The sequence below is a fragment of the Hyperolius riggenbachi genome, chromosome 9 (genome assembly GCF_040937935.1).
Source record: "Hyperolius riggenbachi isolate aHypRig1 chromosome 9, aHypRig1.pri, whole genome shotgun sequence".
Classification (NCBI taxonomy): Eukaryota; Metazoa; Chordata; class Amphibia; order Anura; family Hyperoliidae; genus Hyperolius; species Hyperolius riggenbachi.
The window spans coordinates 218,531,174-218,556,609 of NC_090654.1; the positions used below are offsets into that span (position 1 = coordinate 218,531,174).

The 25,436-nt window shown below is 44.1% G+C and overlaps 1 protein-coding gene across 1 annotated transcript in view; it reads left to right on the forward strand.

The window, feature by feature from the left end:
• Positions 1-25,436, forward strand: part of ZNF106 (zinc finger protein 106) — a 100,756-nt gene that overhangs the window by 63,931 nt on the left and 11,389 nt on the right. The window contains exons 12-17 of the mRNA XM_068254014.1: positions 2,211-2,254; positions 6,440-6,585; positions 9,208-9,342; positions 14,906-15,022; positions 16,517-16,708; positions 19,742-19,804. Coding sequence (XP_068110115.1) covers positions 2,211-2,254; positions 6,440-6,585; positions 9,208-9,342; positions 14,906-15,022; positions 16,517-16,708; positions 19,742-19,804 — 697 coding nt within the window. The remainder of the gene's footprint in view (positions 1-2,210; positions 2,255-6,439; positions 6,586-9,207; positions 9,343-14,905; positions 15,023-16,516; positions 16,709-19,741; positions 19,805-25,436) is intronic.

The following is a 25,436-nucleotide window of genomic DNA, read 5'->3' on the forward strand; positions in this document are numbered from 1 at the left end:
AAGTAGAAATGGTGCAGATTTATTTTAGGATTTGTATCAGCTGAAACAAAGAAATGTTTTTTGCTTAAAGGTTATTATACTGTTGCTTATCTTTTAGAGCAGGTAGGACGTTCTGAGTTCAGGTCCGCTTTAACATTATTAACAAAGGTGTTATTGCAGATATACAGTAGTTAAGAAACGGATTTCACAGTTAACGTGTAAGATCAGTGAAGTAGCAGCATCACCACCAGCAATGTTCTCTGAAAGTTACCATCGCGCTTAAAAAAATGCCTAGTTACCCAGACCTCAGAATCAGCATGACAGCTGCAGAAACCAAAGGGTTGTCTTTCATTTCTGACTTCCTTTGTGATTTTATATCATGTGACAGATGGTCGGCGTCTCGCTAATTCAGAGTTCTAATCTACGGCCTCAACAAATTTACAGTAGGACAAAGAGGAAAGTGCCTCTAAAAAAAGAGGACAGGCATCTAGAATGGCACAGAACTGGATGTTATCTGAAAGGGGTAACACATGAGATTGGGTAGAAGTGGGGCAAATAAGGAAAAGAAATAGAGATAAGGAAATACGGAAGGTTAGAGAAGGTACTCTGGCAGTGGCATGCACCCTGCCAGACACTGATTGCAGAAGGCCTGCTTTTCCGACCTCCCAGTGGCTCACATCCAGAAGACATCAGCAACCCAGCCAGAAGTCCCAAGTGTGACTTCATTGCTGGAGCCTCCAGTGGATCAAGTGATATCTGAGAAGGTTTTGGGGGTGGGGAAGGCATATAATGTAGACTGGCTTTAATTCCTTATCTTACCATGTGAAATCATCCTGACCCTGTACACATACTAATAGAATTTTTACAGTAAATCTCTTATTGCTCTGCTTATATTTTTGGTTTACTTTTCAATTGGTGGGAGTTTTAATGGTAGAGAAGAATTTATAGTGAAATTGCACTAAAGGATTTGGGAAAAGGCAGTCCCTGCAGTCTAGCTTTATATGTTGCAGGGATAAATGGTATATATTATTTTGCTTGGTCACACTAATACTGTGAGATTTCTAGCAGATACTGCAATATGGGAGTGTCAGTTTGCTTTCAGCCAGTGGATTAGTCCAGGTGTGGAAATTGAGTAACCAATAGGGCCCTTTTCCACCAGCGCTGGCTGAATCGCAAAAACGCAAACCGCTAGCGATTTTACAATCGCTACGGTTTGCTTTTTAACATAGGAATCGCGGTAGGTCATTTCCACTACCGCGATTCGTTTTTGTCAGGAACGCGAACGCGCGGCGGAGCGATATTTGCCGCGATTTTGCTATGCAGTGCATAGCATAGCAAAATCGCGGCGGCGAACGTCGGGGAATCGCCGGTAATTGCGATTCAGCAATCGCTAGCGTTCAGCGTGAACGCTAGCGATTGCAAGTGGAAAAGGGCCCTTAGGGCCCATTCACACTAGAAAACGCTAAACGCTAACGCAAAACGCTGAGCGTTTTTCTGGCGTTTTTTCCTAGCGATTTTTCACTGTATAGAGAGCGTTTTTCCAGCGATTAGCGTTTAGCGATTTCTAGTTCAATTCAAATACTTTTATTGAAACGCTAATCGCTCCAGAATCGCTCAGAAAACGCTGCATGCAACGCGTTTGCGTTTCAGCAAATCGCTAAACGCTTAGATGAGAACACTTACATACACTTTCATTGTGCACAGGTTTTTCAAATCGCTAGCGATTTTCAGCAAAGCTGAAATCGCTCTGAAAACGCACAAGTGTGAATGGGCCCTTAATCTGGGCAGCTACCTACTCATAGCAGCAAAAGATGTTTCTAAGCTGTCTATTCGCCACAAATTAAGAACAGATTGCAGATTTCCAAAGTAGTACAACTTTAGCTTCAGTCCATTTAGAAAATCCCTAGTTGACTGCAAACTGAAATCGTAATGATCACTACCAGTTGCATTGCAACAAGTATTATAAAAATATTGCTACTTTTTTTGGTTTATTCACTCTCTGCCAGACTTAGCTGGAACCAAACTGAAGGTGTCTGAAACAGCTGTGAGTAGTAATTTGGCAAAATAAATTCCAGGCAGGTGTCAGCTGTGAGCACACTAGTTCAGTACAAAGCACAAAGAAGTAACAGAATCTTTTTACAGTAATACTAATTTCCGTATGATTTTTCTTTCTTTGTAATTGGCAGAGCTATTTAATTTTAGTCTTGTGTTCTCTTTTTGTCTTTATCCAGCTTGGAGCATAGAGCTTCCACTCCGGATGCAAAGGCTCTTTCAGGTGAGTGTGCTTCAGCTTTCTGTATTGTTCATTGCCGGGCTTAGTGTTACCAGTTGGGCATCACATTGCCTGTTGGAAGCAGGACACTAGAAAGAAAGCTTCATCCATTTGTTTTACATTTTCTTCAGCTTAAAATCTATAGGAATTGGCTCCTTTTTTGTAAACCTTTTTTTTTTTTCTTTCATCTTTTTATTTTAGTTATTCTCTGGTCTGATCTGATCTTATGGATTCAGGATCAGACCAGTACACTGGCCACTTCCTGTCCTGGCTTGGATCCTTGACCCCTATCATGAGGACATTGGGCTGTGAACCATTGACCTCACACTAGCTCATTAGAAGGGATATTCAAGCCCTGGTTTTCATGAGTATATGCTCTCTTCTGCTTAACATCCCAATCCCCTTGCAAATCCCAATAGACACGTCACCTACCCCTTTCACCAGGCTCTAGCAGTGACGTGTCTGGGACAGCTATTGGAGGTTGTTCAGGGCAAAGACGATTTATAGCCCAGCTGTCTCTTCCACCTGACAGTTGTATGCCTTTTCCATTGGCCTCTTTGAGGAACACTATAGTGAAATTTAGGCTACTGGGATAACCTTGGTAGCATGTTGCAAATAGAAAGAGCAATACATATTAGGTAGTGTTTGTTGAAAAGGGTCAGCTGGTAGGATAATTTGTAGCACATTTACACATCCTGTCCATCAGTAAATAACAGGCAAGTGACCTGGTGTCTTCTGCTGTTCTTTTTTGTGTAAAACATTTTATTGTTTGTTTTTTTTTAAACATTGAAAAAACAATACAAAACAAGGTTCCCTTCTTCCCTCACCACCCATCCGACTTTCCCCCTCTTACAGCGGATGTGCATACAGAACACATCAGAGTACTTGACATATAAATAATTATATATCAATATTGCAGAGTGATAACCAACATTTCCAAATTTTATAAAACATTTTAAGAGAGCCTCTATTTTCATATACAGATTTGTAAATGGGAATATCCATATTAATCTCCCTTTTGACATCTGCCAATGATGGTGGAGATGATTGTTTCCATTATATAGCAATCGTTCTTTTGGCATACATGAGTAGCAAACGGGCTAGAACATATTTTTTTTTGTCCGAGAGTGCAATATCTCCAACAATTCCTAAAGGTAGTGCCCTAATAGTGTAGGGTATTAAAGGGAACCAGAGATGAACGTTTCACGCAAAATAAACATATAAGTCGATAGCTTGTAAAGAATAAATGCTCTACCTGATCATTTTGCCACTCTGGTGTGCCTTTTTTAGTGTTTTTCATCCATTATTGCTCAAGGAAAAATCAAATATGGCCGCCGGCTCATATCCCTACTGCTTCCGGGTTATGAGTTGTTCTGGATGTGCTGTCTAGGCTATATGAGACTATGCTGCTATCTAGGCTATATGAGAAAGGCTGCTGTGTGCTTTCATTTTGGTATGATGTGCAGCTGCCTGTAGGAAGTGTCTCTCATAGGAATGAAACTGCAGTCATCATCAGTATCTACAGTATGCAGACAGAGTGCACACAGATCACACAGATCATATTGCATATTGCTCTGAAAACTTGTCTGTTTCAGAGCTTCTCAGCAGCAGCAGCCCCTCCCATGTCATCACAGCTCTCAGTATGCAAAGCAGGAAATCTGAGCCAGGAGGTGGCAGGCTTGGGAAAGAAAAGACTCCACAGAAGAGTGACTCGGCTATAATGATTCCAGGTCAAACCTAGACTGAGCCAGTTGGGGATTCTTATCACAGCTGCTAATAGACTAATTAAGCAGATAAGAATGAAACTAAAAGCAGGGTAGGTGTTTACTGTCATGTTCCCACTGATAAATGTAATAAAATACATGAGGGTGCGTGCTTCTTCGTCTCTGGTTCTCTTTAAGCTGTTCAAAAGGGACGAAAGTGTATCATGTACATTTGTCCAAAATTCTTGAATTCTAGCACACGTCCAAAATATATGCATAAAATCGACTTTATCATCTCCACATCTCCAGCATTTCCTCGAATCTCCCTTCCCCTTTTTTAAAGAGTCTGTAAGGGGTGATATATGTCCTGTATGAAAATGTAAGTAAGACTAATTTGTGTCTGGCAGCTATTGGTGTAGATACCATATTAGTAATCGCTTCCACCCATTCCTTTTGAGTCAGGTCTGGGATATGTTTTCGCCATGTATTCATGGGTTTATCAGCTAGGCTAGCCTCGTTGTCCGTGTGTTCCCTGCTGTCCAGTTGGAAAGTGCTTACAGCTCATGTCTCTTCTCTCTTTGCTGTGAGGATAATGAAGATAAAGCCTGTTTTCGTAATGCACGCTCACCAGCAAGTGAGCAGGCGACTTCAAGTCACTTGCCTGTTATTTACTGATGAACAGGATGTGTAAATGTGCTATAAATTATCCTTCCAGATGACCTTTTTCAACAAACACTACCTAGTATGTATTGCTTTTTCTATTTGCAACTTGCTACCAGGGTAATCCCAGTAGCCTAGAGTTCACTACAGTGCCCCTTTAAGAAGCAACACGGATTATGATACAGCTTAAACATAATCTGTACTCTAAAATTCTTACAATAAAAAGCATACCATTCTATTCATTATGTTCTCCTGGGCCCCTCTGTGCTGTTTCTGCCACTCCCTGCTGCGATCCTGGCTTGTAATTGCCACACAAACAAAAGACATGGCTGCTAACCAGCTTGTGATAGGCTGAGAGGAGCTCAGTCTGTGACTCACACAGAGCCTGCAGGGGACGTGGAGAGGGTGTGTATAGCTTCTATCCTATTACAAGCAGAGCAGCACATTCCTGCCTGATTGCCTGAGCCCGACAAAGACGTCAGAGGAAAGAAGATTCGATTATATAACAGAGATAATACAGCCACTGTGCAAATAGGAAAGGCTGCAGTAAGACAGACCACATTAGAACAGGTATAGGAACGTATAGGATAGAAGAAATAAGGCTGAAAATTTTGTTACAGAGTCTCTTTAAAGGACCACTATCACGAAAAAAAATAGGCAGTTAAAATCTGACAGGACCTACAGGCTTTGAACTAGTCCATCTCCTCATAGGGGATTCTCAGGGTTTTCTTTATTTTCAACAGCATTTCCTGAACAGCAGTTTAACTGGCAAAATAGTAAGCCTCCCTGCTCACTTGCACACTATTTTGTCAGTTAGGCTTTGCAACTGCTGTTCAGGAAATACTGTTGAAAACAAAGAAAACCCTGAGAATCCCCCATGAAGAGATGACTGGCCCAAAACATGTCAGTTCTGTCAGATTTTAACTGACTACTTTTTTCGCGATAGTGGTCCTTTAAGCTAGGTCTCCACTTCCTCCCCACTTTTCTGACTCTGGCAGTCTCATTTCTTTTGTACCTTGATTACTTGTATGAAATTCTTTAATCTAAAATTACTTGGTAGTCATTTAGCACACTGCACTTCAGTTATTTCTATTTATACTACTGATCGGTCTATGCCCCCAAATAAAATATCTTCAAGCCTTACCTCCACTCTGATGCTTTGACCCTCTTTATCTAATCCTACAGGAGAGAGGTGGCTTCTTGGGCAACAATCAGCCCATGGGTTCAGCCGGTTGTCAGCTAAGCATACACCCTAAAGCAGGATTTATCAACTCAGTTCTCAAGTACCCCCAACAGTGCATATTTTTCAGAAAAGACACCTTATTTTACCATATCAACATGGCAGGGAACCCCTTTTTGCACAGAAGGTGCTGCGGGTGGCAGTGTAAGGGGTTCTGCCAAGTTTTTGCCCCCACTCTACCCTTTACACTTTATGGGGCTGCTCTAGAATATCCCCTAGCCTAGTAAATGATGGAGGGGAAAAAAGAGAGTTTTATTGTACTCCTAAACTCCATTCTTAATTTTTAGGTAGATGTAGATCCCACCTTCTTACCTGACAGCACAGAGGCCAATCGGCCGGGCCTGACTACCCAAGTAATAGGGAGCGATCTTCTGCTTGGGTTTACAGGACAGATAGCTCTTGCCACAAACTTAGAGAATAGTACCCGAGTCAGTGGCAGGGTATAAGGGCAAAGCTTTCCTCTTGCCGTCAAATTTCCTGCAGGCAGGACTGGAGAGTATCTTTGTAACTGTATAAATGGATGGAAGCAGTAAACTTAATCCATCCAGCTATTAATTCCTTATCACTTCCATTTGTATTTTGCAGATGTTTCATCGGATCCTAGAGAGGATGACAGCCCCACAGAAGGCAGCTTTGAAAAACATGAAGCATCTGTCAATGCCATGCAGGTCTATTGTGGTGTGCTGTACACCTGCTCTGCGGACAAATCTGTGCGGGCATACAATCTAGTGGTATGTTTTCTGGCAAACCTAACTATCTTCAGTTCAAGGTTTAATCTTTGTATAAGTCTACAACAGAGGTGCCCACATTTGATCAGCTTGCAAGCTACTTTGAAAATGACGAATTGAAAATGATCTTATGGGAAGCCACAACCGCAGCACATGCACAGCGGCAGTCCATCAGTGATTACCACAAGCCACAACCGCAGCACATGCACAGCGGCAGTCCATCAGTGATTACCACAAGCCACAACGGCAGTCCATCAGTGATTACCACAAGCCACAACCGCAGCACATGCACAACGGCAGTCCATCAGTGATTACCACAAGCCACAACCGCAGCACATGCACAGTGGCAGTCTATCAGTGATTACCACAAGCCACAACCGCAGCACATGCACAACGGCAGTCCATCAGTGATTACCACAAGCCACAACCGCAGCACATGCACAGCGGCAGTCCATCAGTGATTACCACAAGCCACAACCGCAGCACATGCACAGCGGCAGTCCATCAGTGATTGCCACAACCGCAGCACATGGACAGCGGCAGTCCAGTGATTACCACAAGCCACAACCGCAGCACATGCACAACGGCAGTCCATCAGTGATTACCACAAGCCACAACCGCAGCACATGCACAGCGGCAGTCCATCAGTGATTACCACAAGCCACAACCGCAGCACATGCACAGCGGCAGTCCATCAGTGATTACCACAAGCCACAACCGCAGCACATGCACAACGGCAGTCCATCAGTGATTACCACAAGCCACAACCGCAGCACATGCACAGCGGCAGTCCATCAGTGATTACCACAAGCCACAACCGCAGCACATGCACAGCGGCAGTCCATCAGTGATTACCACAAGCCACAACGGCAGTCCATCAGTGATTACCACAAGCCACAACCGCAGCACATGCACAACGGCAGTCCATCAGTGATTACCACAAGCCACAACCGCAGCACATGCACAACGGCAGTCCATCAGTGATTACCACAAGCCACAACCGCAGCACATGCACAGCGGCAGTCCATCAGTGATTACCACAAGCCACAACCGCAGCACATGCACAGCGGCAGTCCATCAGTGATTACCACAAGCCACAACCGCAGCACATGGACAGCGACAGTCCATCAGTGATTACCACAAGCCACAACCGCAGCACATGCACAACGGCAGTCCATCAGTGATTACCACAAGCCACAACCGCAGCACATGCACAGCGGCAGTCCATCAGTGATTACCACAAGCCACAACCGCAGCACATGCACAGCGGCAGTCCATCAGTGATTACCACAAGCCACAACCGCAGCACATGCACAGCGGCAGTCCATCAGAGATTAAGCCGCCAGTCAGTTAGATGCATATCATAGAGTCCTCAGTAAGCCAAATAGAACAGTGCTTGACTAGTCACATTATCATGCTTACAATATCATGCTCAGTTTCCAGCAAAATTGTAATCAGCAGTAGCACCTAATGCTTCTAAATGTATGGCTCCCTACCTTGCAACATCATAATCCTCTACACTGCTGTGCAAAACTTCAGGGCAGCATATCACACTAAGCTCTAAGCACGTAGTGGTTAGTTCTCTCGCCTTGCAGCACTGGGTCCCTGGTTCGTATCCCAGCCAGGTCACTATCTGCATGGAGTTTGTATGTTCTCCCGTGTCTGCATGGGTTTCCTCTGGGGACTCCGATTTCCTCCCACATCTCAAAAACATACAGATAAGTTAATTGGCTTCCTCCTAAATTGGCCCTAGACTACACAACATACACTAAAGATACTTGTCTAAACATTTGACTATGGCAGAGATTCCCACTGGTGCAGGAAGCTATCGCAGGCATTAACATGTACATTTTAACGCGTTGCAGGGCAATGCATAAAAATGTACATGTTAATGTCTGCTATAGCTTCCTGCACCAGCGAGAATGCGTGCAAATGTACGCGTGATGGCCCGCCGACTCAGTTGGCAAAAACAAAACTAGCTGCCGGCGGGGGACCGGGGGAGCCGAGAGTGACTGCGAGGGCACAGGATGGCTGCAGGGGACTGGTAGATGCCCCAGGTGAGTTAAGGTTCCCTTTAAGTTTTAGGTTTCAGTCAATGTGAAATAAATGTGACCATATGTAAGAATTAGCAAGAAGTTTTAAATCAGGATGATACCATTTATTGGCTAACTAAAAATGAATAAAAATAAGCAAGCTTTCGGCCTTGCAGCCTTCGTCAGGCTTATATCCTGTTAGTTTGCAAGCTGGTGGTACAGACAGCTTTATACATGCAACATCAAAAGGGAAAACAGATGTTTTTTTCAAGCATAAATACATGTCATTAAGATGCCTTAATTCAAACAGACCATCTCAATGGGGTTAGAGGTTGTTAGGTAAGATAAGGATCCTTGTTTACTCGATGCTCACAGACCTGGGATTAGGATTGACCCAGAGGTATTGTAAATTCTTAGTTCACAAGTTCAGCTAGAATGGCTGAGAAAGTTCAAATATCATCAGCCCCATACCAATATAAAAAGTTGTTGTCCTTATTCAAACCGTTCTGCACAGCTTTGAACCAATTTATAAATTTTGTTTCTGCTATTAATATTAATGTAAGAATTAATAATCCTATTTTTTCTTCCCCAGACTCGGAAATGTACAGGTGTTTTTGAAGGACATACATCAAAAGTAAACTGTCTTCTTGTCAGTCACTGCCAAGGCAATAACGTCGTACTGTTTACTGGCTCTAGTGATCACACAATCCGCTGCTTTAATGTCCTGGTATGTTACTTCTTACAATACACACGCTGGAACGGTGCATGGAAATGTTTCAAAAGAGATACTTAGCATAGGTCCGCATATGCACTGGGCGTTGATGCTTGTGAATCCATACCTTTTAAGTCCATACAGTCCGACTATACTCTTCCTCTAACCTCCAAATCGCTGTTATCTACCACATTTCTGGCCCTGCTTCTATTTTCTTAGATCATTTCTCTGCATGGCTCCTCCACTCCAGTTCCTGTCCTCTGAAATTCCTATTATCATTGGTGATTTTAACATTCCTGTTGACACCAACAATTCTGGTACCACCAAACTTCTGTCACTCACTTCCTCCTATGGCTTATCTCAGCGGTCTACTGCTCCAACTCACAGTGATGGCTATATGCTCATCCTTATATTTACTTGTCTCTGTTCTATCACTGATTTTACTAATGCTCTGCTCCATATTGTACTCAACTTCTCCCTGTTCTCCTCTTTTCTTACTAAACTGGCACAAGTACGCACTCCTATGCGCAGAAAATACTGCATCCTAGACCTGCAATCTGTGTCTGATGCCCTAGCACCTCTCCTCACACAATCCTTCACTAACCCAGTCTTAGCTACACACTACCACAGCTCAATCACTAAAGTCATGGGTGCCTTCGCCCCTCTGACCAATGTCTCCCTCATCGTGTCAGTCACCAACCCTGGCTGACCAAAGCTGCTAAAAGGTTGAAAAGGTGCTCTAGAGCTGGGGTCCCCAACCTCTTTTGACCCAAGGACTGCTTCAGTATCCGGCAATTTTTCAAAGCACAGAGGGATGCGTGTGTGGGTGCGGGGGTTGGGGGGTTTGGGCGTTGTTCTACAGGCAGGGTCAGTGCATAAATAAGTCCTGGCAGCACCAGCACTAACCAACCACCATACTCAGCAATTTGAAACAGATGTGTCTGCACAAAATACATTTGGTGTGACCGTTTGCAAAAGGGGGGTGGGGTGGGGTACTGCCTGGGCTTCCCCATCTACTGGCACAGTCACCTCCAGCCTTTCCTGCCCTAATCTGCCTCCCCACATTCACTTTTGCCCTTGCCTACACTTTTAGCCTTCTTACAGCCAGGGCCGGCTCTAAAATGAAGGCAAAGAGGGCAATTGCCTCCGGGCCCCAGAGTCTGTAGGGGCCCCCAAGCATCTTTTGTTTTGCCCCTTTAAATTTCAATGTGTGTGTTTCAATGCCGCTGGGTACTGCGTCTGCATGAATCTGTGGTGCGGTGGAGGTTGCTAAGCAGGCAGGGGAGGGAGGCAGGGATACATACTTTACCTACTTCCGCCGGCACCATGCTTCCCTTCCTGCCTGGTGGACCGCAGTGGCACTCTCCCCGACATGACGTCACATACCTGTGTCATGTCGGGGAAATACCACCTGTGCACTTGCCTGCGATCATGTCTCTCTATGCTGCATCTCTATTATCTCTCAGGAAGCGGCAGCCGCATTTCTGGCAGCCCGGCTATGACAAGCTAGTACTCTGGCATGGACGCCTGTGTGAGTGGCTTTAGTAGGGGTTCCGCTCTGTGTTTGTGGGGACTTTGCTCTCAATATTTCTTCCAATTTGTTCTTGCCTAGCACATGTGTGCCTTTGCTAAACATCCAACTGCAGAGATTACTGATTGTTTTCTAGTGATTTGTCCCCAGAATAAGTGAATGGAAAATATCTGTCAGCATCTTTGAAAATTACTAGCACTTGCCAAAAGCACCATTAAGTGCTAGTCAGCACCTGTCAAGTTCAGTCAGTGCCTTTCGAAAGCGGGACAGTTAATAAAATAAAATGTTCATTTATGGTTTTTTTTATTAGTTTAATGCCGTGCCCAAGTTAACACGCTGCATTTTCAAATGTATGCTCTGAAAGTACTGCCCGTGGGCTGACTTTGCTGGGTGGGGTAGGGGGGCCCCCAAGGTACATTTGCCCCAGGGCCCCCATGCTGCTTAAACCGGCCCTGCTTCCAGCACCAGATGCTCACTTTACATCCATGCAGATGGAAATCTGTGCCTGACAAGAGACCAGAGCATCCCAGTCATTCTCACTGATGCCACCCGGTGTCTGTGCAGACAGAAAGCATGCTGCATTACAAATCACAGACACAAGGTGGCAGCAGTAAGAATGGTTGCAGACGGCTTTGCTTATCTCCAGCATACTTCGTAGTTCAGTGACGCTACTCACAGCTTCCGTGCACTCTGCAGTCAGATGGGCGAGGGCCGGCAGTGGGGACCCCTGCTCTAGAGCAGCTGAACGGCATTGGAGAATACGTAACATACTGTAAGTGAGGACTTTATACATAAAAGCCTTAAACAACTTAAGAAATGCTGTCTTTTCCGCCAAACAGTCCTATTTTTCTTTCCTGCCACTCCCACAATCCAAAGCACTTGTTCAGCACTTTTAACTCCCTTCACTATCCCATTCCTCTTTGTCTTGCTTATCAGCTGAAGAATTTGCAATATAATTCACTGATATAATTGACAAATCCTGAAGTGTTTTTTCCTGCAGCCCTCAATTCCATTTTCACCTCTCTCATCAATTGCTCTCTATCTACATTCTCTCCACTCTCTGAGCATTCTGACTCCACTCTAATCTGCAAATCCTATCTAACCACCTTTTCTTTGGATCCTATTCCCTTCTATCTCATTCCACAGCTGTCCTCATCCTTCATACCTGTGCTAACATCACTATTTTACCTATCCCCCTCCACTGGCATCTTTCCGTCCTCACTCAAAAGGGCTGTTGTGACACCACTAAAAAATCTCTAGACTCCACAGCACTCGCCACCTACCATCCTGTGTCACTTCTCCCATTTGCATCCAAATTACTCAAATGTCATATACATGCTGAACTAAGCCGATATTTATCTGCTGACTCCCTGCTTTAACAGTTCCAGTCTGGCTTTCGCTCTAACCACTCCACAGAAACAGCTCTAACTAAAGTCTTTCACAGTCTCATACTTGGATCAGATCTCTTTTCCACATCCTTTGTCTGCAGGTGGTACCTCACGGCTCTGATCAGATCTCCTCTCCACATTCTTTGTCTGTTGGGGTACCTCAAGGCTCTGTCCCTGGTCCCCTCCTCTTTTCCATCTACATGCACGGTCTGACAACTTAATCAACTCATTTGGTTTTCAATACCATTTATATGCAGATGATACACAACTGTACTTCTCAGCCCCAGACCTTAACGCTTTCCTTACACATGTTCCTGTCTGCTTGTCTACTATATTATCTTTCATGAGCAAAACAGAACTAATCATTTTTCCACCGTCTCTGTCCACCTCTCTGCCTGACCTAACAATAAATGTAAATACTACCCCTATAACTTCAGTTCCCAAAGCGCTGTGATTAGGGGTAATGTTTGACCCTCTCTTTTATTACCTACATTCACATTTTAACCAGCTCCAGTCATCTCCAACTCAAAAACCTATCTCGCATCCGACCCGAATGTTAGTACGTGCTCTTATAATATCTTGTCTATTACTTTTGTAGTATACTGCTTTGTGGACTATCAGCTAACAGACTAGCAACCCTCCAACCTGTACTGAGCTTGGCTGCTTGATTCATCTTTAATCTCGCTCTTCTTCTGCTGCTCCTCTCTGTCAAACTCTTCACTGGGTACCAATTAACGAGAGGATCCATTTCATACTTTTAACCCTTACCTACAAAGCTCTTCACAATTTCTCTCTACTGTACATCTCCTCACTAGTTTTCAGATACCAACCCAACCGCAATCTCAGATCTGCACACAACCTTCTTTTGTCCTCCTCTAGAATCACCTCCTCGCATTCATGTTTACAAAATTTTGCACATGCTTCACCCCTCCTTTGGAATCCCCTGCCCCGACACATCTGGAATTCTCCGACCTTTTGAAATCTTTAAATGCTTCCTCAAAACTCGCTTTTACCGACAACCATATGCTCTAACTTAGGCCATTTCCCCTTTGACCTCTTGCCAAGTTGTACTCCTTACCTAATTGTGTCACTTTTGTCATTGTAATTACCAATTATTTATTTCGTACCAATTCTGTATTTTGTATATTGATGTACACCATTGTTTGTGTTGTTATGTAACTCGTTTGTGTTTTAGTTTGTACAGCACCACAGAATTTGTTGGCACTTTATAAATCAATAATAATACCGGTCTGGTTTTTAGATGTTTCTCACAAAAGGAGACTATGGCGACAATTCATCAAGCATTACTGCATTCGGTAATGCTGAAAACAGCTGAGTTTACGGAGCATTTCATAAAATGTCAATTCATCAAAGTTGTTACCGCATGGCAAGCTGAAATTACTGAGCAGTGAGGTAAATTACTGACTTGTGCGGTAAACGCCTCCAACACATGTCAGCACATGTCAGTTCAAGAAGATCAGAGCACGTGATCAAACACAGTAACTTACTCCATATTTACCGGCTGCTCTCCTCTGTCGAAAAACAATTTTGAATGCCTTCCGTGTGGATATCCCCATGATTGACAGGAGCAGAGAGCCAATTGGAACAGCTTCTGTCTTCTGCAAGTCCCTGTGATTGGATCCGAAGCCTTCTCTAGCGGGTCCAGCTTTTCTACCACCCAGGCAGCGAGCACAGAGACCGGAACGATATAGGCTTCCCCTGTGGCCATTCGATCGTTTAACCCCTTAGGTTCCTGTTTGAAGATGCAGAGTAGCTAGTAGGGAAATCGCCTAAGCATGGCATGTGTAATGTCTCCTGGAAGTTTTTCTAAGCTGTGGCAATTAAATAAAATGTTAAGAAAAGCGAATAGACAGCTTTAGAGTGAGCAGAGGGCATAAAACAAACATGTACGTCTGGAGGGATGTGGGGATGCCTCTTACTATTTTAATGCTGTCTCTGCACAGAAAACAGCATGTAACAAGAGAGACAACTCACACTGTTCTGCTGTTACTTTGTGAATGGGCTTCGGTAAATTACCCAACTTCTACTGCACCTGTGAAAATAGTGATGAATTAGCAAAATAAAAGTCTGAAATACTGAATGCGGTATTTTTCCGACCTTATTTATTTTTTTATCGACAGTCTTTGATGAATTGACGCCTATGACTCTGAAATTGCATTGGGGTTGCAGTATTTTATAAAGCTATTTTAGTAGTAGATGTAAGTTAGAGTTGAGTTAGAACTACAGTAGTCAATTTTGCAAATTCAGGCTCATTTCAAAACAGACACAAAAAAATCTGGGAATAAGCATAGTCCAAGTAGTCTCTGCGAGTCCAGCTAGCTACAGTATTTTCCCAATCAGAACCTGTGTAATGCATGCTGGTCAGTAAGGCCACACAGCCAACACACAGTTAGAAACAAACAGGTAACAACTTGCAGAAACAGAGGGAAGAACTGTCAGCCTTCTCATCCTGTTTGTTTAAAATTGAGCTAGAATTTTCATTGGAGAGATCTTGCTCAACTCTCCTTTACCAAAACCGAGATGAGGAAGATGTTCTATTCCACAGAGTGTGATTATTTTTGTGAAAATTTATTCTTTTTATGTAACAGAGTGCCAGTTGTTTTTAATTACGTTTATTTGTTTTCTTATGTTACTGTAGACCAAGGAATGCTTTGACACCATAGATGTTGGAGAACGGGTCTTATGTATGCACATAGGAAGGAAGATTGTATATGCTGGACTCGCCAATGGAAATGTAGTCAGTTTCTCTAAAAAGGTTAGTGTGATTCTCACAGACTTCATACTACTGCTTCAAAGCAAACCCAAGGAGGTTTTAATGTAAGACATTGGATACTTACCTAAGAAGAGAGAAGTCTCTGGATCATTGTGGACTAGTGGCTTCGGCTTACTGCACAGATGTGACTGTACTCAAAGAGGCCCAGTACAGCCGCGCACTTACACAGTGTAAAGCACTACCATGAGAACATATCAGACAAACTCTTATCAGATATGCTCAGAGGGTAAGGGCACAGCAATGGTGGGGTCGAGGAGCAGATGGGAAGCCTACTGGCCATCCAGAGGCTTCCCTCTACCTAGATAAATGCCTAACTTTTGCAACAAGAAATAAAAATGCTTCGGGTTTACTTTAACCTTCTTAGCAGTAACCCCGAGCGTTAAGCCTGAGCCTGATTTGTGGTAGCCAGGTTAATGCAGAGCATTGCGCACAGCGGGCTTTGTAACTCGCCTCCCTTGGGATTCAGATGCTGGCAGGTATTCTCCTTCTGGTCCTCTGGGGCTCTGGATCACTGTAGTGAGATTGCCATTTTATAGGGTTACAGTGCCACCCGGAGGACAGAGGGAGAATTGCAGTGCTGGATCCCAGGGAGTTGTTAGTGGAGGGCCTGCGGCAGGCTCTCTGGGGGTATGATTTTTTTTTCTCTTGCTTTTAGGGTCTAAAAGCTAATGAAAAAAATGTTCTGATTTTAGACCCTAAAATCAGGAAAGAATCATACTACCAGGAAGGTTAAAGTGTATTCCTTGTTTGGCATCTAAGAACATTCCTCACTAGATGACCACACTGCATATTTCAACAATTGGCATTACATAGGCATACCTGCAGTGTTTTGACATTGTAATAATTTCCTGCCGGGACTTGGCTAGTGGAAGCAATTCATACATACGGCATATGGCATGCTCAGCATCAACTCAGACATGCATTCTACTATCTTGTGTAGCGAATGGGTCATTGCCAGATATCTAGACACGCAGGCATTAGTAAAATTGAATGAACAACACTTTTATGTAAACTCTGAACAAATAACACACACAGAGGGATAAAAGCAGATTACTGATATTTTCACTGTCGACATCACCTGGCACCCAACTCACCAGACGCCGCCGCTATGTATCCACAGTTATTTTGAGTATTTCTGTGTTTTAGGAGCTGCGATGCTCTTTTATTCATAAGGTGCACAAACATCCTCTGTGAGAAATCTTAAGAGAAAAGTGAACTGAATCTGGACCCAGGGACCATTTAATGTTGCACAATTTTATCGTTATCTCAATCTTTGTTTAAGAGATTTACGGCTCTTGCTTCCTGTCTACATAGTTCAGTAGGAAGACTCTCTAATAGGGAAGCATAACAGCAATAAAAAGGCAAAAGATGTTGCAGTTTCTCTCGTGTTTCAAAACTAACATAGAAAGTCTTGCAATTTTTTTTTACGCATTCATACATTGTGTGCAAAAAAAAACTAAATTCCTTTTCTTTTAGAACAACAAGTATCTTGATACATTTGAGTGTCATGGACCTCGAGCCGTCAGTTGCCTGGCAACAGCACAAGAAGGCGGCCGGCGACTACTGCTTGTCGGCTCCTATGATTGCACCATCACCGTCCGAGATGCCAGCAATGGCCTCCTGCTCCGGACCTTAGAGGGCCACACAAAGACAGTTCTCTGTATGAAGGTGAGAATACAGTTTATAATGCTGTAATAGCTTACTTATGGATATATATTATTTTTAGGACATTTAAAGAGACTCCGTAACAAAAATTTCAGCAGTATTTCTCCTATCCTACAAGTTCCTAAGGCTGTTCCATTGTGCTCTGGCTTACTGCAGCACTTTCTACTTGCATGATCTCTGTAATAAATCAACTTATCTTTCCCCTGTCGGATTTGTCAGCTGTGTCTGAAAGGCTGCCAACTCTTCAGTAATGTGAACAAGTTAACTCCTTCCAAGCCCCTCCAGTGCTCCTGTGATGATTATTCCTCATAGACAATGTCCCTGCTCTCACTGTCAGCTTGTCTGCTATCTGTGAGGCTGATAAACACAGACTGATAAATTGAACAAAGAATAGCTGGCTGAGGAGAAAGCTGCCTGTCAGGCTGACACGAGTGCAGAGTCAAGACACAGCTTGTCATGCTTTATTGACACAGAGCTCTTTCAAAACTTGCACATAACCTCTGGAGACTGAATTCAATGTGTAACTCACTGAATTCTCTGTGTACTCACTGTGTATTAACTGAGTTCACTGCTCTGCTGATGTACTTCCTGTTTTGGTGGCCATCTTTTCTGTTTATAAAACAGTTTTTTTACCCTCTTTATTGCAGCGGAGAGCAGCAAAACTATTACAGAGGGGGCTAGGAAATGACCCCAAACAGGCAGGGATGTTTGTTTATACTTCATTTTGTGAATACAGATTCTCTTTAAAAAGTGCTGGCTGTGGTGTACTCTGAGAAATGGCAAATTCTGCAGTCTCTGAATAGCATCTCTGTAGCATTGCAGGCAGTCTTATTTTCTCTCTGTCTGCACACAATGGTGAAAGAACATGAACACATTTTCTCTGCATATTTGCTATCCTTACATGTGATTGTAGTTCTCACTGATAAGCAGATTTCAGCCATAAACGTTTTCCTGGCAGAATACAACTTCTGAGGGCAGGGGAGATAGAAAAAGGTCAGTAGTTCATGTATTTTAACCACCTTAGCGGTATGGACGAGCTCAGCTCGTCCATTACCGCCAGGGGGTGCCGCTCAGGCCCTGCTGGGCCGATTTTGATGAAATAAAAAGCAGCACACGCGGCCGGCACTTTGCCAGCCGCGTGTGCTGCCTGATCGCCGCCGCTCTGCGGGGATCCGCCGCGAGCAGCGGCGAAAGAGGGTCCCCCCCAGCCGCCCGAGCCCTGCGCAGCCGGAGCGCCCTCTAGTGGGCTTTCATGCAGCCAACTTTCAGTTGGCTGCATGAAATATTTTTTTTTTAATTAAAAAAAAACCTCCCGCAGCCGCCCTGGCGATCTCAATAGAACGCCAGGGTGGTTAACTCTGGGACACCTAAAGCAGAAGTGAACTCCATATTTCCTCTTTGCTCTAAAAGATAAGCAACAGCATAATAACCTTTACAGAAAAACATTTATTTGTTGCAGCTGATAGAAATCCTACAATAAATCTGCATTGTGTCTACTTCCTGCTTTCATGCAAGCAGACATAGAGTTAACATCCTGTGTTTACAAATTAGCTGCTCTGTCGAGAACTGCTGAGATTCCAGTGCCCATGCAGCTGAGAGATCAAATTACGGTTGTGATTAGTCACAAATGAGGGGGAATTACAGGAAGTCTACTTTAATACACTGCCATTGAGCAGAGACAATAAAACATTTAATCTACTTTGAAAATGTTTAAATATAAAATAAAACCATGGGGTATCTAAAAAGTAATTTATAGAAGAGGACAGATCCAATTGTTTATCACATCAGTTTATTTTCACCTCGGGTTCACTTTAAAGAGAACCTGAAGCGAGGAAAATTATTTGAAATAAACACATGACATACCTACAAATGAATATTACATACTAACCTCACCTTCAGTTCCTCTTAGAAGCTCACCATTTTCTTCTTACAGTATTTATACAGTATACGGTACAATATTTTGTCAGAACGGAAATATACCCGTTACTGTCAGTTATATATCAGCAGCTGTCAGTTAAGTGAATCTGCAAGGTAATGTCCATGCTTCCCTACGGCTCAAGTGGGTGATATTACAGTTTAACAGTGTGCTGACCAGGAAGCTGTTATGGGGTATCGGCCATTTTCAAAATGGAGGACGGAGAAAGCGATTGAGTAGTAGACTACACAAGAGGTAAGTATGACCTGGGTAAGGTTAATTTGACTTTTTATTTTTAGTTCAGGTTCTCTTTAAGGTGAAAACCTTGTAATGATGTCGGTCACACGTAAAACAATATGGTTGCCTAATGGATATTTTTTTTTTATATGAAGTGATTGTCTTGACAGGACACCCAGTGTTATTTTTTTTCCTGCACAGATAAAATAAACTAATGTCCCTAAAAGCACATTTAAAAGATCCATTAGGGTGGAAATTTCTCCTAGATAGGAACTAATAAACAATTGAATCTTGAAAGAATTGTTCACGTTGATGCTAAGTCCATCATATATTACATCCTTCTAAAATCTTCCTGAATCGGATGTTGTACTCCAAACTTTGTGACGTACAAAAAAATCTTGAGGCTTCTACAGCTTGTACTTTGAAAGGATTAGGGCCCGTTTTACACCAAGTGGACAATATAATTGCAATGCAGTGATATTGCATGGAGCTTTCATATAGTGCGGTGAAACAGTAACATGCACATGCTGTGTGGTAACAAGGCAATATATGCGATTGCAGAGGGAGTGGAGCATACTTTCATTGCATTGTATGGTTGCACCGAAATGCTACCACACTGTGCAAGTTTTCGGCCAGGTTGCGCAATGTACTTGGTGTGAAAGGACCCTTAAAGTTACTGGAAAATTCTAGGAAGGCAGTAGCAAAGCGTGTGTGTGTTTTGTCCTCCTAACTGCATTGCAAGATAAACATCTGGAACCTCACCTCAGGAGAGGCATTACCCGCCTCTTCATATGGAAAACAATGTGTTTACCATTTCTGTGTGAAATATTCAGTGGATAAGGTAAATAGTTTTCTTTTTCTTTTTTTTTTTTTCTTTTTTGCAGGTTGTCAATGATCTGGTTTTCAGTGGATCAAGTGACCAGTCTGTGCATGCACACAACATACATGTAAGTTTATGATAAAATAAACATTTTTACTTTTGACGGTGTTAGCTTTTTATCCAGAATTGGTAAGAATTTCAGTTTATGTATTATGAGTGCTCCTAAGCAATCTATTTATCAGTTTTCAACCAGCTTCAACCTGCTACCGCATAGTAAATATGATGTTAAATTAGGCTTCAATTAATCTAAGGCTGTTCGATAAAAAAAACAAAAGGAAGTCCTTAAAATACCACATTCGGTATTTTAGACTTTTTTGGCTAATTCATCAAGATTTTCACAGATGCGGTAGAAGTTCGGTAACTTACCGAAGCCCATTGACAAAGACCTGTTTGCAACAGCAGAAGTCTCTCTGTTGTTACATGCTGTTTTCCATGCAGTGGCGGCATTACAATAGTAAGAGGCATCCCGACATCCCTTTACATAGTTACATAGTTATTTTGGTTGAAAAAAGACATACGTCCATCGAGTTCAACCAGTACAAAGTACAACTCCAGCCTGCTCCCTCACATATCCCTGTTGATGGTTAAATGTACATGGTTGTTATATTGCCTCTGCTCGCTTTGAATCTGTCCATTAGTCTTAACATTTTATTTAATTGCCAAAACTTAGAAAAACTTCAGGAGACATTACACATGGCATGCTTGGGTGATTTCCTCACTAGCTCCTCCGCATCTTCAAACAGTAGCAGTAACAGTGGCCAAACAGTTCTCTCTGCTCCGCTGCCTGGGGGGTAGAAAAGCTAGACCTGCCAAAGAAGCAGGCGGGTCCCATCAGTATCTGATCATCGGAACTTGCAGGAGACAGGGGCTGTTTCTATTGGTTCAGCTACCGTCAGTCATGGGGATATCCACACGGAAGTCATTCAAAGCTGGTTTTCGCCACCTCAGAGCTGTTGGTAATGATCGTACCTGATACTTGGCTTTACCGCATGCTGTAACCTTGATGAATCGACATTTACTGACATTTGTTGAGGTATTTACCGAACAAGTTGGTAATTTACCTCACTGCTCGGTAATTTCAGCTTTTCATGCGGCAACAGCCTGGATGAATTGACACTTTGCTAAATGCTCCATAAAGTCAGCTTTTTTCTGCATTACCATACGCGGTAATGCTTGAAGTGATTGTGTATATGGGATAGTGGGAGGTTGTGAGTTTTTTTCCTTGTTATGACTTGGTAATAATTTCACAGTCCATAATTATGAGAACATTCCTAAGCAATCTATTTAACTGCGTCAGTCTCCTTGCACATACTGTAGTTTATGTGAGGTAAACATAGGCAGAGGGTAATAGAAAAGACAGAGCTACATACGCGTAGAGATGGCCTGAACCTCCGATTTTTGGTTCGCGAACTCTGAACACGAACTTCCGCAAAAGTTCGGTTCATGCACACTTTCGCGAACCGCAATAGACTTCAATGGGGAGGCGAACTTTGAAAACTACAGACACTTATGCTGGCCAGAAAAGTGATGGAGAAGATGTTTCAAGGGGTCTAACACCTGGAGGGGGGCATGGCGGAATGAGATACACGCCAAAAGTCCCGGGGGAAAATCCGGATTTTACGCAAAGCAGCGGTTTAAGGGCAGAAATCACATTGGATGCTAAATTGCAGGCCTAAAGTGCCTTAAAACGCGTACGTACAAAAAGGGCGTCGGGAAAAAAGGGCGCGTGGTATAAACGATAAATGGAAATATCGTTTATAGAAATTATTGTGTAGAATTTCGTTTATAAATAGTGTTTTAAGAATTTATAAATCACTAAATAATGTGTATGAGATCGGCAATTCTTAAAACGTTAATCTTCCCTGTTTGTAAAGTGAAACTTATATTTTCGTTTATTAAAAACCCTCCCTGTACCTATCCCTAACCCCTAGACCCCCTGTTGGTGCCTAAACCTAAGACCCCCCTGTTGGTGCCTAAACCTAAGACCCCCCTGTTGGTGCCTAAACCTAAGACCCCCCCTGTTGGTGCCTAAACCTAAGACCCCCCTGTTGGTGCCTAAACCTAAGACCCCCCTGTTGGTGCCTAAACCTAAGACCCCCCTGTTGGTGCCTAAACCTAAGACCCCCCTGTTGGTGCCTAAACCTAAGACCCCCCTGTTGGTGCCTAAACCTAAGACCCCCCAGTTGGTGCCTAAACCTAAAACCCCCTATGGATAATAATATTTTACAGACATTAATAATCAAAAAATGTAAAGAAAAAAAATGTAAATTATTTTTTTGGGTGGATAATAATGTGTTAGAAATGTTTTAGAAATAGTGATTTATTATCTTCATAAACGTTATTCGTCACTGGCTCATTTTGTAAACTTAAATCATCACAAACATAGTTATAAATCCTTAAAAATCTCCGGCCGCCGTTATAAATCCTTAAAAATCTCCGGCGCCTTATTTTCCCCGTTCAGCGCCCATTAAACGATATTTATAATGGAAGTGAATGGGGCGCCCTTTTTGTCCACTTGTCTCATGCGCCCAAATCTACTGCTTCCCCTTAAAACATCTTGCATGTGTATACATCAATCAGGGAGTGTAATTAGAGTACTGCTTCACACTGACACACCAAACTCACTGTGTAACGCACCGCAAACAGCTGTTTGTGTAGTAAGGGCCGTGCTGGACTGGTGCGCACCATGGCCAGAGTGCAGGCCGTGGCGATTTTCAAGCCCATATGGTCGCCGGGCTGTCGTAGCTCAATGATAGAACAACAGTGACTGTCCAGCTAATCAAAGTTGGTCTGTCCACAATGAAGCAATGACCTTATTATCTTGAGTGTGCACCCTCCCCGAGACACTCATATAGCCGTCGGTCATTGCTTCATTGTGATACGCAAGCCCCTTCACCGCGGCAAGGTTTTTTTATATGGGGGTCCCTCAACAGGCTAGACAGCATGAAAGACTCCATCTGCACAAAGTTGGATCCAGACGTATTATCCATCTCCTCTTGCTCTTCCTCAGTGAAGTCAGGTAAGTCCTCCTCCCCCCAGCCACGAACAATACCATGGGAACGTTGAGCAGCACAAGCCCCCTGCGACGCCTGCTGCGGTTGTTCTTCTGCCTCCTCCTCCAAAGAAACACCTTCCTCATCATCTGAGTCTGACTCCTCTTCCCCACACGACTCTTCCTCCTCCTCCCCCCTCTGTGCTGCCGCAGGTGTTGAGGAAACATCTGGTTCTGATGAGAATTGATCCCACAACGCTTCCTCCTGTAACTGTTCCTGTTCACGCTCCTCCACAGCTTGATCCACCACTCTACGCACGGCACGCTCCAGGAAGTAAGCGTACAGGATCAAGTCGATGATGGCGCCTTCACTGCGACTCACCAGGTTGGTTACCTCCTCAAACGGCCACATAAGCCTGCATGCATTTCGCATCAGTGTCCAGTTGTTGGGCCAGAACATTTCCATCTCTCCAGAGTGTGTCCTTCTACTGTAGTTGAAGAGGTACTGGGTGACGGCTTTCTCCTGTTCTAGCAGGCGAGAGAAAATAAGGAGGGTCGAATTCCAGCAAGTCGGGCTATCGCAAATCAGGAGTCTCACCGGCAACTTGTTTCTCCGCTGAATATCGGCAAAGTGTGCCATGGCCGTGTAAGACGGCTTTGAAATGCCGTACTTTGACACAAATCTTTGAATGACTAGATTCAGCACATATGCCATGCAGGGTACATGTGTCAGCTTTCCCAAATTTAAAGTGGAAATGAGATTGCTGCCGTTGTCACACACCACATTGCCGATCTCCAGCTGGTGCGGGGTCAGCCCCGGATCCACCTGTTTGTTAAGAGCAGCCAAGAGAGCTGCTCCAGTGTGACTCTCCGCTTTGAGGCAAGACATGTGTAAGATGGCGTGACACCGTCGTACTTGGCATGCAGCATAGTCCCTGGGGAGCTGGGGCTGTGTAGCTGGAGAGGAGATCACAGCACCAGCAGAGTTGAACTGCCACTCGACCAAGGAGGAGGATGATGACAGCGAAGAGGATGTAGCAGGAGGAGAGGAGGTGGCAGGAGGCCTGCCTGCCTGCAAGCCATGGAGGTGTCACAGGTTGGTCCGCTGCACAGCCACGTACTCCCTGCTTGTCAACGGTTGACCCAATGGGCTGTGTAAGTAATGTAACTGCCCTGACCGTGCTTGGCAGACCAGGCATCCGTGGTCAGTTGAACCCTTGTCTCAACACTGTGTGCCAGTGATGACACCACTTGCCTCTCAACTTCACGGTACAGTTTGGGTATTGCCTTTATAGAGAAATTGCGGCCTGGTATCTTCCACTGCGGTGTCCCAATGGCCACAAATTTACGGAAAGGCCTCAGAGTCCACCAGCTGGTATGGTAACAGCTGGCGAGCTAACAGTTCCGCCAAGCCAGCTGTCAGACGCCGGGCAATGGGGGTGACTGGCAGAAATTGGCATCTTCCACTCAAAGATTTCCTTCACAGACACCTGGCTGCTGTGGGCAGAGGAGCAGGAACCGCTCAAGGTGAGAGACTGAGTGGAGGAGGGTGGCTGTGAAGGTGCAAGGGAGAAAGCGGCTGAAGTTGCTGCACCTGAAGGAGGAAGAGGAGAAGGAGGAAGAGGAGAAGGATGGTGGCTTTTCTTTTGTGTGCTGCTTTTGCTCAGGTGCTCTTCCCATTGCAGTTTGTGCCTTTTCTGCATGTGCCTTCATAAGGCAGTTGTCACTACGTGGGTGTTGGCCTTTCCACAGCTCAATTTTTGGAGTCAGAGAGAACAGATGGCATTGCTCTGATCTGAGGCAGACACATTAAAAAATGTCCAAACCGCTGAGCCCTCCTGATATGATGGCACGATGGTGGCATCAGCGGCTGACGTTGAAGTGCATGTTGGCTGGTTGTACATAGGTGGCGATACATGGCGCCGGACACTGCCACCAGCTGTTTCTGACGACGAGCTCCCCCTGCTTCTTTCAGGAACTCTGCTCCTCCTACTCCTCTTTGACTCCCCCTCTGAACTGTCCCCCTGTTCATCTCCTCTATTGGGAACCTACGTGGCATCAGTATCATCGTTCTCGTCATAATCATCCTGCCCAGCTTTGCTTGCCTCAGACACCTCATCAACTGCACCAGCAGCAGGAACTTCATCATCCTCCTCCAGATACCCTACGTCCATAGTGTCGCCTCACTTAGACATGTGAGGTGGTGTAACTTGCTTAGCGCCTTCATCAGTTAATGAATCAGTTAATTCCCCACCAAATAACTCCTGTGAATTGTCAAATGGAACGGATGTGGTGCTAGTAGTAGTGCTGGTGGCTGCGGAAGATGAGGTGTTCTGTGTTAAATAGCCAACCACGTCCTGATAATCTTGGGAGTTGATGGGACGTGCCTTCTTCTGAGCACTGTACTTTGGTCCAGGGCCGCACAAAATTACATCAGCACGACCTCGAACTGACCTGCCGGGTGGCCTTCCTCTGGGTCTTCCTTTGCCTCTACCTGTTTTGTCCATATTGGGGGGGGGGGAGAAGTGAAAGGTATACACTGACTTGACTAATACAATGTGCAGTCACACAGATGCAGTTAACAGGTATGCCCGGAGTGGTATATCACACTGCATGCGCTCACGTAGGTAGGTGGGTGCACTGAACAGGTAGGTATATGCAGTGATGGGTTTTATAATGTGCACGTCACACACAGACAGGTACCGGA